Below are 15,988 nucleotides of genomic sequence, written 5' to 3' on the forward strand. Positions count from 1 at the left end.
TGTGTGTGTGTGTGTACACACACACAGGGAGAGATTGACTTCAGAATATCTTTAGAAAGTTCACTTACATGGACTGTCTCTTTGCCTGAAGATGGTGGATAAATAAGACATCACAAATAAAGCTTATGCTTTAATTGTTAAATATCTAGAGGATTGTTATTTTTCTAAAAAGTACTTTTGCCAGTTAATACGTATAATATTATCATCAGGAAAATTCCAGAGATGGTTTTGTTGGTAATATTGGAGAAGATTTAATTTTTTCTCTTATAATTAAGAATAATATTTTTATGCTGAAGGATAGCTGAGGGTAAAAAATAGAACATATTTGCATTTTATTTGTAGCAATAAGTAGGCTATTAGACTAGCTTTTTTCCTCCCCACTTGCACATTTTGAAGTGTAGTTTTGTAATCTTTGTTTCTTTATAAAATTGTAGACTTTAAAGCTTTGTAATGCACTTTTCTGGTTCTACAAGAATATTGATTCCACAATTTTAGGTACTTGAAAAATATGAAGACTTTCTTTTCTTTAAGTGGAATTCAAAAAGTGGTCTTGAAATATTGCTCTGTTTGGTGGTGTTATAGTTGACAGTGTTAATATGACCATTAATGACATGTTTATCACATGAGAAAAATAATGCTTTGACTGCTATGTGTTCATTTCAGATCTTTAAAAATTATGATTAATATTTTGTTAGTTTTTTATTAACTTATGAAAGTAAAATACTGTATCACTGAGATGGGCCTTTCATATGATATGTTTTGTTGCACCTTATCTCCGTTTCACATAGGTTTCCTTCCTCCTGGAGTACCTGTCCTCTTTGTCCAGGCTCCTGCAGTCGTGCTTATTGGTAGATCCTGACCTTGTGATTCAGGACGATCTTCTGAAATCTCTAATCACTAATATCATTGGCATTCTCACCATATGCACCAAAGATTTATTAGGTAAGCTTTATTTTTTAAGTTTAAAAGGTAAGTGAATACTATTGAGAAAAAAAATCTTAATCTGTTCCAGATAACTTCAAGATTACTTTTTGAGTTGTTTTTGCCAGTATTTTGGAAGGCTTTGATAATGTGCTTTATAGTTTGGATGCTTTTTTTTTTTTAATAGTGTGGATACTTTTAAGTAGTTCCAGGAGACCACCTGAGACAAGTGTGTAGTGTAACAAAGGACTGTCCCTGTGCTGTCAGTTAAATGAGGACAAAGCTCCTATATCATGTTAGAAAGTGAGTTCTGGGTATTAATTATCCTTATAAACTATGGCTAGCACCAAATGACCTAATAAGTCATTTGCAATAACATGTATAAGCCAATTGTTTAAAAATTATTTTTAAATTTTTTAAAATTTAAAAATTTGGTATTTCTCTTTGCCTTTCAGTTCATTCATATTTAGTCCTTTGAATTATGGATTTACTTGGTTTTAGATCTGGAAAGTGAAGTATGTTACGATACCCAGCAAAGCCAGTCCTCAGTCTCTTAACAGTGTTAAATTATCTCGGTGCTAAGAGCCGTAATTCCTTACTTGGAAATTCTATAAGTGGCAGTGATATCCTAACTGATCTTATTAGGTTAGACTATGCAATCTCAACAAGGTGATATCTTCCCTGACCCCATAAGAAGTGAACATTGATTCTTGGGAGAAGGGAGTGTGGCAAAAAAAAAAAATCTTAGAAATTAAATGGTTTGTGGGCTGCCAAAGCTCAACTCTGCTTGATAAGATTTTATTACTTAGTATTTAATTTCTCTTGTTGGATTTTCTTGGGTATTCCTTGAGAAGCACTGGCCTTGAGTTCATGGAAAATACACAAGGTGTATGCAAGATTAGTGCTACAAAACTGGTGACTATGTGGCTGCAATTGGATGACTTTTGATGTATTGCTTGATTGCAAAGTCATGTGGCAAAAGGTGGTCTGTGCATCGTGGCTGCTGTTGGCTGCCTTGTAGATGCTTTTTATTGAACCTCTTTTATGTGTGACTTGAGCTTTGAAAGTTTAAATAAAAATAGTATATATTTTATTATTACATAAAAGTTATTTAACCTATCATTAATTATATCAAGTGCTGAAAGGAAAAAATGTCAACAATATCTAAATGTACATCTAGTAGCTGGTTAAGTTAGATATGTTTTCTCATATCTAGCAAAAGGTAAAAGTGCATTAATATTTTTGAAGAAATCAAGTTTTAAATTACTTTTCCTGGAAAAATAACAATTTTGAATGGTTTTATTAAAAAATAATTATATTGCTATTGTGTATTTATATAAATTGCCAATTTTTTATATAATACATTATAAGGTATAAAAATAAATAATATTAAAAGTTATTCAGCAAGTACAGTTATCAAGTTAAATTCAATGTTAATAGCTCTTTAATTTTTAATTTAACTTTAAACTTAAATATTTTATTTGGCCATTTTTAAGCCTGTATTGAATAAAAAAGTAAGTTTTATACTTAGTCTTTTTATGTATTAAATACAGGTATACATATAATACATAAACAAATATACAGTATTATCTGTGGAAGTAAAGTTTTGTGGAGCTAGCTATGGGGCAACATAAGTCTAAAGGGACTCTTTAGAAAGCCAGTAATGACAGAAATGTTGAGAAACACCAAGGATTGCTATAATTAATTGCTTTAATTAATTGCCTGGAAGTTAGTGTTTTCTGACACCTCATGGGTGCTGAAGAACACCTAGATGGAAAGTCCTCAGTTTATTTATAGCAGAGTTTGACCAGAGAGGACAAATACTGCTGCTGTCATGGTCAGAGAGAGTCCTCAGATAGCCACTTCTCTCCAGCTTCCGTTTACCCAAGTACAGAGACAGGAAAATGTATTCTCACCCTAGAAGGTTAATTTGTTGCATTCTTAGCCATAGGCAAAGCTGCAGAATTCTCTTTTGTATTATAATTTTCTTCCTTGGGTAATACTTTTCTTGGTTCTTCAAATAAATTTTTTCTCTTCTGCCCCGACTTTGGTATATTGTTTTCCTTTTCAACCCTGCACAAAGCTACTAGAGAGGGTAAAGGAAACAAGAGAAAACTTACTCTTACATAAGTATAACAAACAATGACATGTTTTTCTAATATGCCCAATGTATAGTTCTGAAGTTATGGCTTAATGGACAATTTGTCATACTTTTTGATCGTTGTTGAGTGTGCTTTAATAAGAGGAGGGTTTATGAATGTGTGTAGGAGCGTGGAGGAAAGATATCTTTCAGAAGCAATGGGAAAGAGAAGTTAATTGAAATAAGTTTTGGATAATGCTACATTGCATTTATCTTCATTTAACAAATACATACGTATTATTTTAAGTATAATGAAGTGTCTCTGGTGAGTTGTATTTTGAAAGGTTCTTTTTCTTCTTTGTATTAATAACTTGAAATGTTTTGATTAATTTTATAGATAGAGAGTTAATATCAGCTTTTTATCATACATGGACACATTTATTTAACCTCCTGGCCACACTCCTGAGGAAAGCTGGTGCTATCTCTCTTCCGTTTATCACCGTGGCTCTGGCCAAGCACTGGGCGGCGGCAATTGGTAAGAAGACACTCTCACAAGCTTGGGCTCCTTCTGCTAATAGAAATTAAGATAATCATTATTCCTGACTAGATATGTAAATTCTCAAAAATTAAGAAATATGGCATGGCATATAAAAGAGGCACCAGGGTGCTTGCTTTGAGGAATTTACAGTATTCTTGAGCCCACAAAAATGCATTTTTGAAAAATTGAGATGTATTTTAAGATACCATAAAAGCAAGAAAAGCCTATGGTTATATGAAGATACATATGATATGATTATAAAACAATAAGATAGATTTTCTTCTGTTAATATAGAAACTAGTCTCTTTTTTGGCATGTGCACTACATGTGGGTAAATCTGCATGTATAAAATCTTATATACATGATAACATGGAAAGTTATAATGAAAATATCATCTTGTCTCAAGACATCAGGATTTTCTTATAGCATAGAAATGCCAAGATTACATTATAATTATTTTTATGTTTTCCATATAATAGTTGCCTATTAAAATAAATAAGTGATTATTTTTACGTAATTAGTCTTTAATTTTAATAAAGTCTCCTAAATTTTAGCATAGAAAGAAACCCTTTTTGTGTTTATAACTAACATTTATCTTTTTCAATAACCTTTTTAAATGTATTCATATGGAGTTGTTTTGTCTTTTTTTTTTTTTTGAGACAGAGTGTCGCTTTGTTGCCCCGGCTAGAGTGAGTGGCCTGGCGTCAGCCTAGCTCACAGCAACCTCAAACTCCTGGGCTCAAGCAATCCTACTGCCTCAGCCTCCTGAGTAGCTGGGACTACAGGCATGCACCACCATGCCCAGCTAATTTTTTCTATATATATTTTAGTTGGCCAGATAATTTCTTTCTATTTTTAGTAGAGACGGGGGTCTCTCTCTCTTGCTCAGGCTGGTCTCGAACTCCTGACCTTGAGCGATCCACCCGCCTCCGCCTCCCAGAGTGCTAGGATTACAGGCGTGAGCCACCGCGCCCGGCCTGGAGTTGTTTTAAGTTTCCAAGTTATCCACTAATTCAACTAACCGACTTTTTAACATTTATTTTATCATTGATCATTCTGTAAACTTAAATGTGATACAATTTTTTAAATTTCAATAGATTTAGGGGGTACACTTGATTTTTGTTACATGGATGAATTGTATAATGCTGAAGTGAAGGCTTTTAGTATACCAGTCACCAGAATTATGTCCATTGTTCCTGATAAGTAATTTCTGAGTCCTCACCTTACCTTCCACCCTTCCTTTTTCTTAGTTTCCAATGTTCCTTATACCTCTTTATGACCATATATACCCATCATTTAGCTTCCACTTATAAGTGAGAACATGTGGTACTTGTTTTTCTGTTCCTGAGATATTTCACTTAGGATGATGATCTCCAGTTCCATCCAAGTTGCTGCAAAAGACATTATTTCATTCTTTTTTGTGGTGGAGTAGTACTCCATGGTGGTTGTGTGTGTGTGTGTGTGTGTGTGTATGTGTATACACAACACATTTTATTTTATTTTATTTTTTTATTTTTATTTTTTGAGACAGAGTCTCACTCTGTTGCCCAGGCTAGAATGCCATGGCATCAGCCTAGCTCACAGCAACCTCAAACTCCTGGGCTCAAGCCATCCTCCTGCCTCAGCCTCCCGAGTAGCTGGGACTACAGGCATGTGCCACCATGCCTGGCTAATTTTTTCTATATATTTTTAGTTGTCCAGCTAGTTTCTCTCTGTTTTTAGTAGAAATGAGGTCTCGCTCTTGCTCAGGCTGGTCTCGAACTCCTGAGCTCAAACAATCCGCCCACCTCGGCTTCCCAGAGTGCTAGGATTACAAGCGTGAGCCGCCGCGCCCAGCCACACCACGTTTTCTTTTCCACTCATTAGTAGATGGGCACTTAGGTTATTATAAAACTTTGCAATTGGGACTTGTGCTGAGATAAACATTTGAGTGTAAGTGTCTTTTTGATAAAATGGCTTATTTTCCTTTGGGTAGATAACCCAGTAGTAGGATTGCTGGGCCAATGGTGGGTCTACTTTTATTTCTTTGAGGAATTTCCATACTGTTTTCCATAGAGGTTGTACTAATTTATATTCCCACCAGCAGAGTTTAAGCAGTCCCTTTTCATTGCATCCACAACAACATCTGTTGTTTTTTGACTTTTTAATAATGACCATTCTGATCAGGTAAGATGGTATCTCACTTTGGTTTTAATTTGCATTTCCTTGATGATTAGTGATGTTGAATAAGCATTTTTTCATAATGTTTGTTGGCCATTTGTCTATCTTCTTTTGGGAAAAATCTGTTCATGTCTTTTGCTAACTTTTTGATGAGGTTATTTGTTTTCATTCTTCCTGATTTTGTTTTGAGTTCTTTGTAGATTCTGGATGTTAGTCCTTTGTCAGATGTATAGTTTGTGAATATTTTCTCCCATTCTGTAGATTGTCTGTTTACTCTGTTGATTATTTCCTTTGCTGTGCAGAAACTTTTTAGTTTAAGTCCCATTTATTTATTTTGTTTTCCTCTTCCTCCTCTTCCTCCTCTTCCCCTCCCCCTCCTCACCATACAATAATGTTACTTGTTATGGTGAATAATGTTTTATCGAAACACAGCCACACTCATTCATTTATGTATTGTGTATGTGGCTACTTTCATGCTATAACAGTTGAGGTGAATAGTTGCGACAAAGGCAATGACCTGCCAAGCATATAAAATATTTACTATTTAGCCCTTTATAGAAAAAATTTGCTGACTCCTGACTTAAGCCTATGAACCTGACACTGTTTCCCTAGGGGTAAAATAAATGCATATTAAATTTAAAACCTTTCTATAAAATATACACAGTTTTATATAATAATACTGTTCATCAAAAATCACTTACTACATAAACAGTTTTGATAGTAGTAATGTTTATGAAAATATAACCAATAAAAATTATCATTGCTATTTCTTGCCATGGTGTTATTTTTTTTTTAAATCAATTCCATTCCATGTGCTATGTGTCTTGTGGTCACTCTAAAACTTATGTTATCAACAAGAATCTTTTCTCAAGCTTGACTAATGTTTGAACATGATTTAAATGAACACAATTCTCAAGAAACCCTACTGCTAACTACTTTATTTTTCTTATGTAACTTAAATTTAAGCCTAAATCTAAGTAAAAATTCTTATGGTTATAGTTCTTACACAAGCACTATATTGTGTGCTATATTTTATGTTATAAAATAATATAAAAATCAAACATAACAAAATTATAAATCCAATACTTTTTAAGTTTATAATATTAATATGAAAGGACAAATGTTATTTTGATTAAACTAAATCAGTGCTCACAACAGGAATTTAATAATGACCGATTCATTGTCAGTTCTTTTGAGTTTGACTTAGTTGTTCTTTCCATTCTGTGTTTTGTTTGCAAATTAGTTCATAACCACTCATGTTCTATTTGAACTACTATGAAATCTTTATTCATCTATTATGCCAACACTGCATATTAAGTCTTGCTTGCAAGTACTATTTGGCACCAACTTGTTTGAAAACAGAAACACAGTCACACTTTTAAGATGGTACTAGATGATCCAGAGTAGTTATTTTACCTTTTTTTTTAGGTTAGTACTGAGATAAAAATTAAAATGTTAAAAATTCTAGAGAGTTTGTGTATCCCAGTAGACCCCAAACTCATCTAAATACGATCCTCTTATATTGTGCATATGTGTGTTTTCTAGACACACACACATGCTCTCACTCTCTCTTCTTTCATATTAAAAAAAAACCCATATAATGAAAACTAAATAGATTCCTTGACTCAGTATACTTATGCTTACTATTTAAATTACTTTTAGACACTAGAGTTAGTGTACTTGAACTATTGATAGCTTTACTTCATTAGAAATAAGTGAAGTGTAAACAATAAATCGGTCTGATTCACTTCTTTAATTTTGAAGAAATTTTCAAACATTTACGTATGAAATTGTTCTCTCTTTCAGATATGTTCTGCAAATGTGTGGGCCTGTCTGTCACGTGCTCCACCCTCTTTGCTGCCAGCCTGCAGTTCCTTTCTATTCTCTTGACTGAAGAAGCAAAAAGGCATCTTCAGGGTAAGGACAAAACAAGTTTATGCCACAGTCCAACAATGGCATCACTTCTTGATAAAACTCAGGAAAATCAGAAATCTCTAGAACGACTTAATGAAGTAATTCTTCAGGTATGTGATTTCTTGGTTCTTTGAAACTTTATTTAGTGTTTAAATGAATTCACTTTCGGTCTTGGTATTGTTAAAACCTTTTTCAGTCATTTGATTTGCAAAAAATTAGTGCTCGTTATGACTGTTTAAATAATACAAAAGTATAACAATTAAGTTACCTACCATCTCCTGTCCAGTCTCAGCCCTCTGATGCTGACCGGTTTCTTTAATGAATATGATGTAAAAATTTGAAAGGACATATTACTAATCTAAGTCAGTTTCTCAAAACAATGTTTCATGTCATGACCAAAATGGCTATATATTTCAGGAATGCAGTTATAATTCAAACTTTATTGCCATCTAAAAAATACGTCTACATCTTTGAAAATATTTTTAAGTGGCATTTGATTTATATAAATTAACCACATTTGTCTTTCAGTGAGAAGATAAAAATCATTAAAAAAGGTAGAAAAGTAATAGCGTTATGCACCAAAGGATTTGCTGCAGCTTCCCAATAAGGCAGCTACATTTTATTGTACAAAGATAGAGAGTTGCTCCTGTCTGCCAATTTGTTACTGTCCCTTTGCTGCTTAGAATTTGGAAATTTTCACCTCTTTTTTTGTCTGCGGAAGTCATGGTCATGCATATATTTCTGGTACAACCACTGTGCATTTTGGGAACCAGACTTGATTATGTTGAGGTGCAGAAAAGGCTGGTAGGAGAGGAGAGGACGCTTTCTGGCCCGGCTAGAAGCTGTCCTGTGGAGGGTATCACAAGACTCCTCAGGGGACTTTATCTCCCTTGCTCTACAGAATCTGGTTTCCTTTCCAGCATAGCTGGGAAGCCTGACAAGGAGCCCCCCACATTTTCTCATCTGTCTCCAGAAACAACTTCAGAAGCCTGGAACTCTAAGGGGAAAAGGGTCCTCAGAGCGTTTCTCTAGAAGCCGTTTACTTTCTGAGACTGCAGCTACTACCTCACTCTCACTTCACTCAAGTTTGCTTAGTCGAAAACAAAAACTGGACATTGTCCCAGTTGTCTCATTCCCCATCAGAGCTTCAGGTTTTATTTCCCAGTGATTAACTGACTCTGATTTTGCACTTTAAAGAATAATAAGCAGAAAAACTTAAATTCACACCTTTTCAAAATGCCTTCCTCCCCCTCTCCTGTTCTAATTTAGTTATTAATTTCCTAACTGTGGCTTTCGTGGAGCATATTTCTCCTGGGGAAGGCTTTTGCTCTTGTCGACCTGCTTTCCTCTTCAGGGAATTAAATGACTGCCCCCTCAGAAGAGTGCTGGGAGGACAGAGTTCTGCGAGGACGGTGTGCCTGGCCCCCCCTCCCTTTCCTAGGCCAGAATGGCAGATCTGTCTGGGAGCCCAGCTCTTCCTGGATGACTGTGCTTCCTACAGCCAATCCTGCTGGACCGGGGAAGTTTAAAGACTTCCAGCCAGGCCAAGCCAAGGCTGTTTTATTTCCCAACTATTTTCTCCTCTTAGTTGTGCTGTGTTTCAAGGATCCATGATGAAATTCATGATAAATATGGATCCATGCAGGGTGATGAACCAGTTCATAATAGTGCATCTAAGAAAAAGTTTAAGCCAGGGGAATTTGCGAAATTTACCTTGCCCTTATTTTTCCCTAATACTTTGCAATATTCATTATGAAAGTTATTGCTTATAATCTTTTGGTATTACCTTCTTGGCCAAAAAAAAAATGAGGTATCCTACAGCCATGGAATATTTTAGTGATTTTCCTTTCCATTTCTTCTAAATTACAAAGGATATAAAGTATTCTGTGTGGATATGGACATATTAGCTAATTATTTAAACCATGTTTCCTAATAAATAATGCTCTTCTTGTTCATGTAAACAGTAGTATATAGATACATGGCATTTGTTAGAAGGACAAAGCAAGTTTAAAACAAAGAAAGTGAAGAGAGGAATTGTATCTATGGCACACTTATGGGAAAATATGTGCCTGATGTAAGGTGGGACAGTTATTAATGGGCCCATTAAACTACAAACACTGTTTTTTTTGCTGTATAGCAAGATACTATGTGAATTAAACTATTATTAGAGTACATTAAACAGCAGCACATTATCATAAATAATATATGAATCTTACTGTATGTCCATGTAGGCTGTGGGTTGTGCCAAGTGCTATATGAAACAAAATAAACTACGGTTTTAAAATTATCAGAAGAAATAGTATTCTAAAATTGGTGTCCTTCAAAGGTATATTTAAATTCTCTGTAAAGCTATACTCAAAAAATGTTATATGTAAGACCTTAGGCAAATCACTTAACCTCTTTTGATTCACTTCTTCAAGTGTAAAATAATAGGATTGTATTACATTATTGCTATGTTTCAACCACCTCTAAAATCTCTATCCTCCTAATAAATTATTATGTTGGAACATCAATTAAAATGTCTTGGCAGAGTATCTTTTAAATGGCTGCTTTACAACACTATCCCATAGGGGATATATATTGAAATTATGCATACTTATATATTAAATCAGGTAGATTTATGTTTTCATAATTCCATTTTGAGGTGGTTTCAGAATTTGAATATTCTCTAAGAAATTATTAGCTGTCTTTTGTCCAGAAAATATTGACCACATTTGACTTTAATGGAGATCTTGCCATCCTCAGTTTATGGAGATGTAGTTGTCCCCCTTATGTGCGATTTTGCCTTCCATGGTTTCAGTTATTCATGGTCAACCATGGTCAAAAATATTAAATGGAAAATTCCAGAAATAACTCATAATTTTTAAATTGTGCGCCATTCTGAGTAGCCCAGGATGTAAATCATCCCTTTGTTCAGCATATCCACACTGTACATTCACCACCCGTTTGTCACTTAGCAGCCGTCTCAGTTATCAGACTGGACAGTTCACAAGAGGAAGAAGGGTGAGTACAGTGCAGTAAGGTCTTTTGAGAAAAAGAGACCACATTCACATAATTTTATTATACTTTATTGTTATAATTGTTTTATTTTATTAGTAGTTGTTAATCTCTTACTGTGCCTAACTTGTAAGTTAAACTTTATCATATTAATAGTTCTGTATGTATAGAAAAAACATAGTGTCCATAGGGTTTGGTACTATCCAAGGTTTGAGACATTCACTGGAGGTCTTAGAATGTATCCCCCACAGATAAGGGGGAACTGCTCTACTCAATATGTTTTATTTGCAAAATATATTGATAGCAAGATTAATAAAAATCTCTCTATATGTAATAGGTTTTGTCTTTAATTGATATGTTAAATTAATTTTGCTCCTTATATTTGATCTGATATCCAAGCATAGTAATGCAAACAAACAACTGACTCTTATGTCACATTTTAGGAGATATGTTTTGCACTCATGTTTAGTGTGTGGTAAAAGGTCAGTCTTTTGAAGAGATGGCTTATATATTTAAATTACTGTTGTGTTGATGAATGTTCACTGTAATTAAAAAACCTGTTCTTTACATTAAGTACCTTTTGGAAAGAAAGCAAAAAAATCTTGACCTAGAATACCCTACATCACTTAATGTACAGAGGGATTAATCTAAAAATTGAATAAAATTAAATAAATTTCATTTATTCTTTTTATTTTCTTTCTACCAGAAGTTGATGAAAAGATATTATTTCTTGCTCTGTCTCCTCCTGATTTATTTTTTCTCTTTTGAATATTTGCATCATCCAGTAGCTAGTTAAGTCACTTGAGTTTATCCTTAGCCTTCCTACCTTCGGGCTTCTCACACTTCCAGCCATGTCCACCTGCTCTGTGTATAGATGCTCAGACTGCTTTTCAGTCTGCGATAAGTACTACATGAAAAATGATAGAAATTAAATCCTTTACTCTGACCTTTCTTCAGTATAATGTTGAAAAGTATGTGGATTTATTATAGGTTAGTCCTGGTTCATTCTTTTTTATTTGTTTTTGGTTTTTGGCTTTCATATCAGTTTTACCATGTACACATTTTAGAGCTGCAAGCAGTTCTAAGTTTTTACTAAAAGTAGAAGACTTCTGCCTTCATCCCTCATTTTCTCAGAGGTGACCACTTATACCTGGTTTGGCTAATTATTTTATAGTTTCCCACCTAGGTCTCTAATTAACATGCTTATATTTCTTTATCTTGATTATTCAGGTTTGGACATTATCTTTTGCTTTCCTACTATGGAAAATAAGACTTTAGCTCTCTTTCCATACCCTACCTACCTACCTGGCCAAAATGAGCTCCCTTCTCATTCCCCCAATATTGATATATCGTAATGCCTATTAAAGAATAGGCAGCATGAACAGTGTTGATCTGTGACAGCACTATACACAACCAAACCATGTTGCAGACGATGTTTAACTTTCTTTTCCTAGACAGCTTTTGTTTTCCTTAGGGGTAATTATTGTTTTTTTATTTGCCAACTCTCTATTATCACTAATAATCTTCATGCTCTTTGCCAGCAATTAAATGACCTCTGAGTATGTTTAGAATTGTTAGAACTTAGTATCACTTCATCTTCTGGAAGAAATCTCCCCCAATTCCTCCTCACCTACTTGGTGTCCATTGTCATCCTGTGATCTGCATTCACCTTGTTCCTGGGGAGTTCCTTCACCTCCCTGCTGTGTGCAGTTTCCTGTGTGCTGTCCCCTCCCCCTGGGTCTTTCTGTTCTGATTGACGCTCTCCTTTTGATACAGTCTTTTCTCCCATAGCTTCCAGAGAAAAGGTACATAGGAGGTTTTTTGAGATGTAGATGTCTGAAAGTCTTTATCTACCCTGACATCTATCATAATTTATAATTTGGCTAGTGAGAATTCCAGATTGGAAATCATTTACTTCAGAATTTAGGAAGCATCATCCATTCCCTCTAATTCTCAGTGTTTCTGTAGAAAATTCTGAAGCCATTATGGTGCTTGGTTTCTCTCTCCCTGGAAGTTTTTCAAATTTTCCCTTTTTCTCTACTATTCTAAAATTTTGTAAAGAAGCACCTAGGTGTGGGTCTGTTTTATCCATTGTGCTGAGCTCTCTTGGGGGCTCTGTCCATCTATAAACTAGTATTTTTAGTTACATCATTGCCATTCCTTCCACTTTGCATGCTTTGTATGTTTGGAACTCCCTATTAAGTTTTCTTTTTCCTATATAATCTCTCTTTTCTGTCTTCTTGTCTGTTTGTTTTAGTCTCTATTTTCTGTTGATGGGCTTTCCTGGGGTGTCTGGAAATCCTGGATATCTGTTCTATTTAAGGTTGGGAGACTCAAAGCAGATTGGCAGCCCTGAGCATGAGTAGAGATTGTCAGCTGATAGCTTTACTGTGCAAAGGGACTTGCGGGGATTATCTTGTGGGCTTGGTTTCTGGGACTTGTCAAGTTTCCTAGAGAAGTATCTTTTGCTCTCTTGCCTGGAGGTGAAAACCCAAATGCCAAGTGTTTTGTAGCAAAGTAGAGGAAGAAAACTGGGGTCTCAGAATTTAGTTTGCACAATTTCACTTAGTCCTTTAGGTTTTCAGCAGAGAACCCTTGCCCATAAATATGCTTGGTCTCTGCCAGTTCAGAATCTTTCTAATTTATCTCTCCAGAGGCTAAACATCCAGGTTTTTGCAAGGGTTGGGAGGAGTGCTTGGCTGTACAGAAATTAGTGAGTGGCAGGCAGAATCTGGGAATCTAACTGCTTCTTAGAAACTTTTCAAACAATCCTCCTTCATCCTCACTTCCAGGGTTCATGGTGCTAAACTCCTTCAGCCTTGGGCAGTCCAGTGTATAGACTGGGGTAATATTTAGCTTTCCCCACTCTCCACTTAGAATTCAGGATTCTCAAGCTTAATACATTTGTCATTCACCCATCTGCTTTCTGGTTTCCAGGCCTTTATCATGTATGTGTGTGTATGTAATTCCAGTTCTGTAATTCTAATGGTATTTCAAGAAGGAATAAAAAACACATCTGTGCCCACAACTATTTCCTTAGAAGTCTTACCCGCCACCCCCATTAGATGTTAGTACTTTTCAATGAAATCAGTTTGGTTTTACTCAAATCACTAATATATGCAATAAGGATGTGTATATGATTTTTTTCTTAATGGTGAAGATTACATTTATAGACAGGATTCTCATAGGTAACTATAGTGATTATACTCTGCATATATTCATCATTTATAATACTTTCTTAGCTTTTCTTTCCTTTCATCTTCATGGTTACACTCAGCATGGTCTTTATTAAGCATTCCTGGGTCTGGGCATTTAATGTCTGATCCATTGGCCAAATAAGGACCTGCCTGGTTGGAGGCAGCAGCCTAAGTAAGGTATTTAAAATGGAATCATTGGCCTGGTCGTAAGGCTGTGAGTGCCTCCACTGTGCAGGCTTCCCCAGCGTCATGTTACCAAGCATAAGCCATTCAGGGATTGTAAGTGGCGTTGTGTGTAATAATCATTCTATATTGTATTTTGTGTAAAATTAATATAATTTAAGCTTAATTTTAATAATGTGATAAAGTTAGATCATTTTGAAAATTACTGATAGGAAAAGTTATGAATTTGAATTCTATCTAATTTTTTTAAGCAAATGAGGAACATCTGGATTCTTAAACTGGAATTTTTTAACCCCTGGAAATTGTAATAAAAATTTATGCCATCTATACACATGAGCTCTTACCACCAAAAGTTGAACCTAAATCTAGTCAAGACTTTAGAGCTAAAACATACAGTAAATGGAAAATACAGAGGAGAAAAAACAAGTTCAACATCATCATGAGGAAGCAAACAGACAAATCTAGAATGTGGGGCGTTCTGTAGGATGACTGATCTGCTGTGGTCAACAATCCAATAGCATGAGGGGAGGAACTACAGCAGCACAGTATTTCGGGGGGTTCTGGGGCTGGAGGGGGGTGTTCTAGATTTAGGAGATATGATATGAAGACTGATTCCAATAAACCAACTGGGAAAAGACATTTTTGAGACCAGAGAGAAAATCTGAATTTTCATTAGATATTAGTTGATTCTGAGAAATTATTCTTAATTATGTTAGGCATGATAATCACTTTATTGCTATGTATACTAGAATATGACACTCTATGATATCTAGTAATTTACTTTAAAATCTTCAGCAAAAATTGTTTAAAGAGAGAGAATCTGGCATTCGTCATTCTGTTTTTCTACTTTTGCATGTTTGAAATGTTTTTATAAAAATTTTTGTCACTCATAAATTCAAAATTATAAAGGAAATATACCAAAAAGTATTTTCAAAATTACAAGTCATTCTCCATTTCTGTGAGTCAAAAAAATTAAGCAATTTTTTTTGAAAAATTACATCGTATGACAAGTACATGTTACTGTAGAAACGAAAGATGGAAAGAACCAAATCACCCAAGATACAAGCATATGTTAGGTGGAAATGGAGGGAGGGGAATGTGTCCTCAGAAGGAGAAAAGAGGCATTTGATGACACTTCTTCTGTGCAGCGGTTTTACAAGGACCTGTTTTAATAAGTTACATATGTAATGTATATATATATATCTGACCTGGTGAATTTGAGTAAGTGCATGAACTTGCTATCTGTTAATACTGTATAAAGAATTTTTTGTGTAGATGATGAATCTTTGAGACTGATTATTGGCCTTTTCAATATTATAAACTTCTTATACAGTCTTATCCGCACAGAGCACTCTCAGATATTAATAATTTATCAAATTCCAGTGAATTTCACATGATAGTTGAAACCTAGCAATATGTTTTATGCAGAAAATGTCTCTTATTCGCGACAGTTTTACTCCAGATTAGAATTTTCTCCAAGATAGTTTGATCTATATTCTCTGCAGTGCTATGAGGGAAGATCCTCCAAAGATACCCTGAAAAGGGTTGCTGCAAATGCACTGCTGTCACTTCTGGCGGTCAGCAGGAGAGCACAGAAGCATGCTCTGAAAGGTGAGCCACATGACACATCCGCTGTCTTTATGGCATGTTGCCCCTTTGTATATTTTGCTGCTTGTTCATTTTAACTTTTTGTGGACTCAAAATGTAAATAACTTATAATCTCATTGTTATTAAAAAATATTTTTCCCATATAAAAACACAGTAAACATGCATTACTTTTTAAATAAAAAGATTATATATGTAGATTATTTTTTGTTTAATGTACAATGATTCTTACTCTAGAGAATCTATATATAAATATTAGAGAAGCTAAAGAAAGTAACACATTATTCAGTTTCATGATAACTAAGTATTAGTACCCACAAGCACATACTGCATACCTGAAAAAATAACTATATAATTTTGATGGTAAAAACAACAGCATCAGATGATCCTATA

At 34.7% G+C, this 15,988-nt stretch overlaps 1 protein-coding gene across 1 annotated transcript in view; it reads left to right on the top strand.

Annotated features, from left to right (window-relative positions):
• RTTN (rotatin) overlaps nucleotides 1-15,988 on the top strand; it is a 145,757-nt gene that overhangs the window by 108,379 nt on the left and 21,390 nt on the right. The window contains exons 38-41 of the mRNA XM_069467875.1: nucleotides 789-942; nucleotides 3,399-3,536; nucleotides 7,506-7,723; nucleotides 15,496-15,601. Coding sequence (XP_069323976.1) covers nucleotides 789-942; nucleotides 3,399-3,536; nucleotides 7,506-7,723; nucleotides 15,496-15,601 — 616 coding nt within the window. The remainder of the gene's footprint in view (nucleotides 1-788; nucleotides 943-3,398; nucleotides 3,537-7,505; nucleotides 7,724-15,495; nucleotides 15,602-15,988) is intronic.

This window comes from Eulemur rufifrons, chromosome 5, assembly GCF_041146395.1.
Source record: "Eulemur rufifrons isolate Redbay chromosome 5, OSU_ERuf_1, whole genome shotgun sequence".
NCBI lineage: Eukaryota > Metazoa > Chordata > Mammalia > Primates > Lemuridae > Eulemur > Eulemur rufifrons.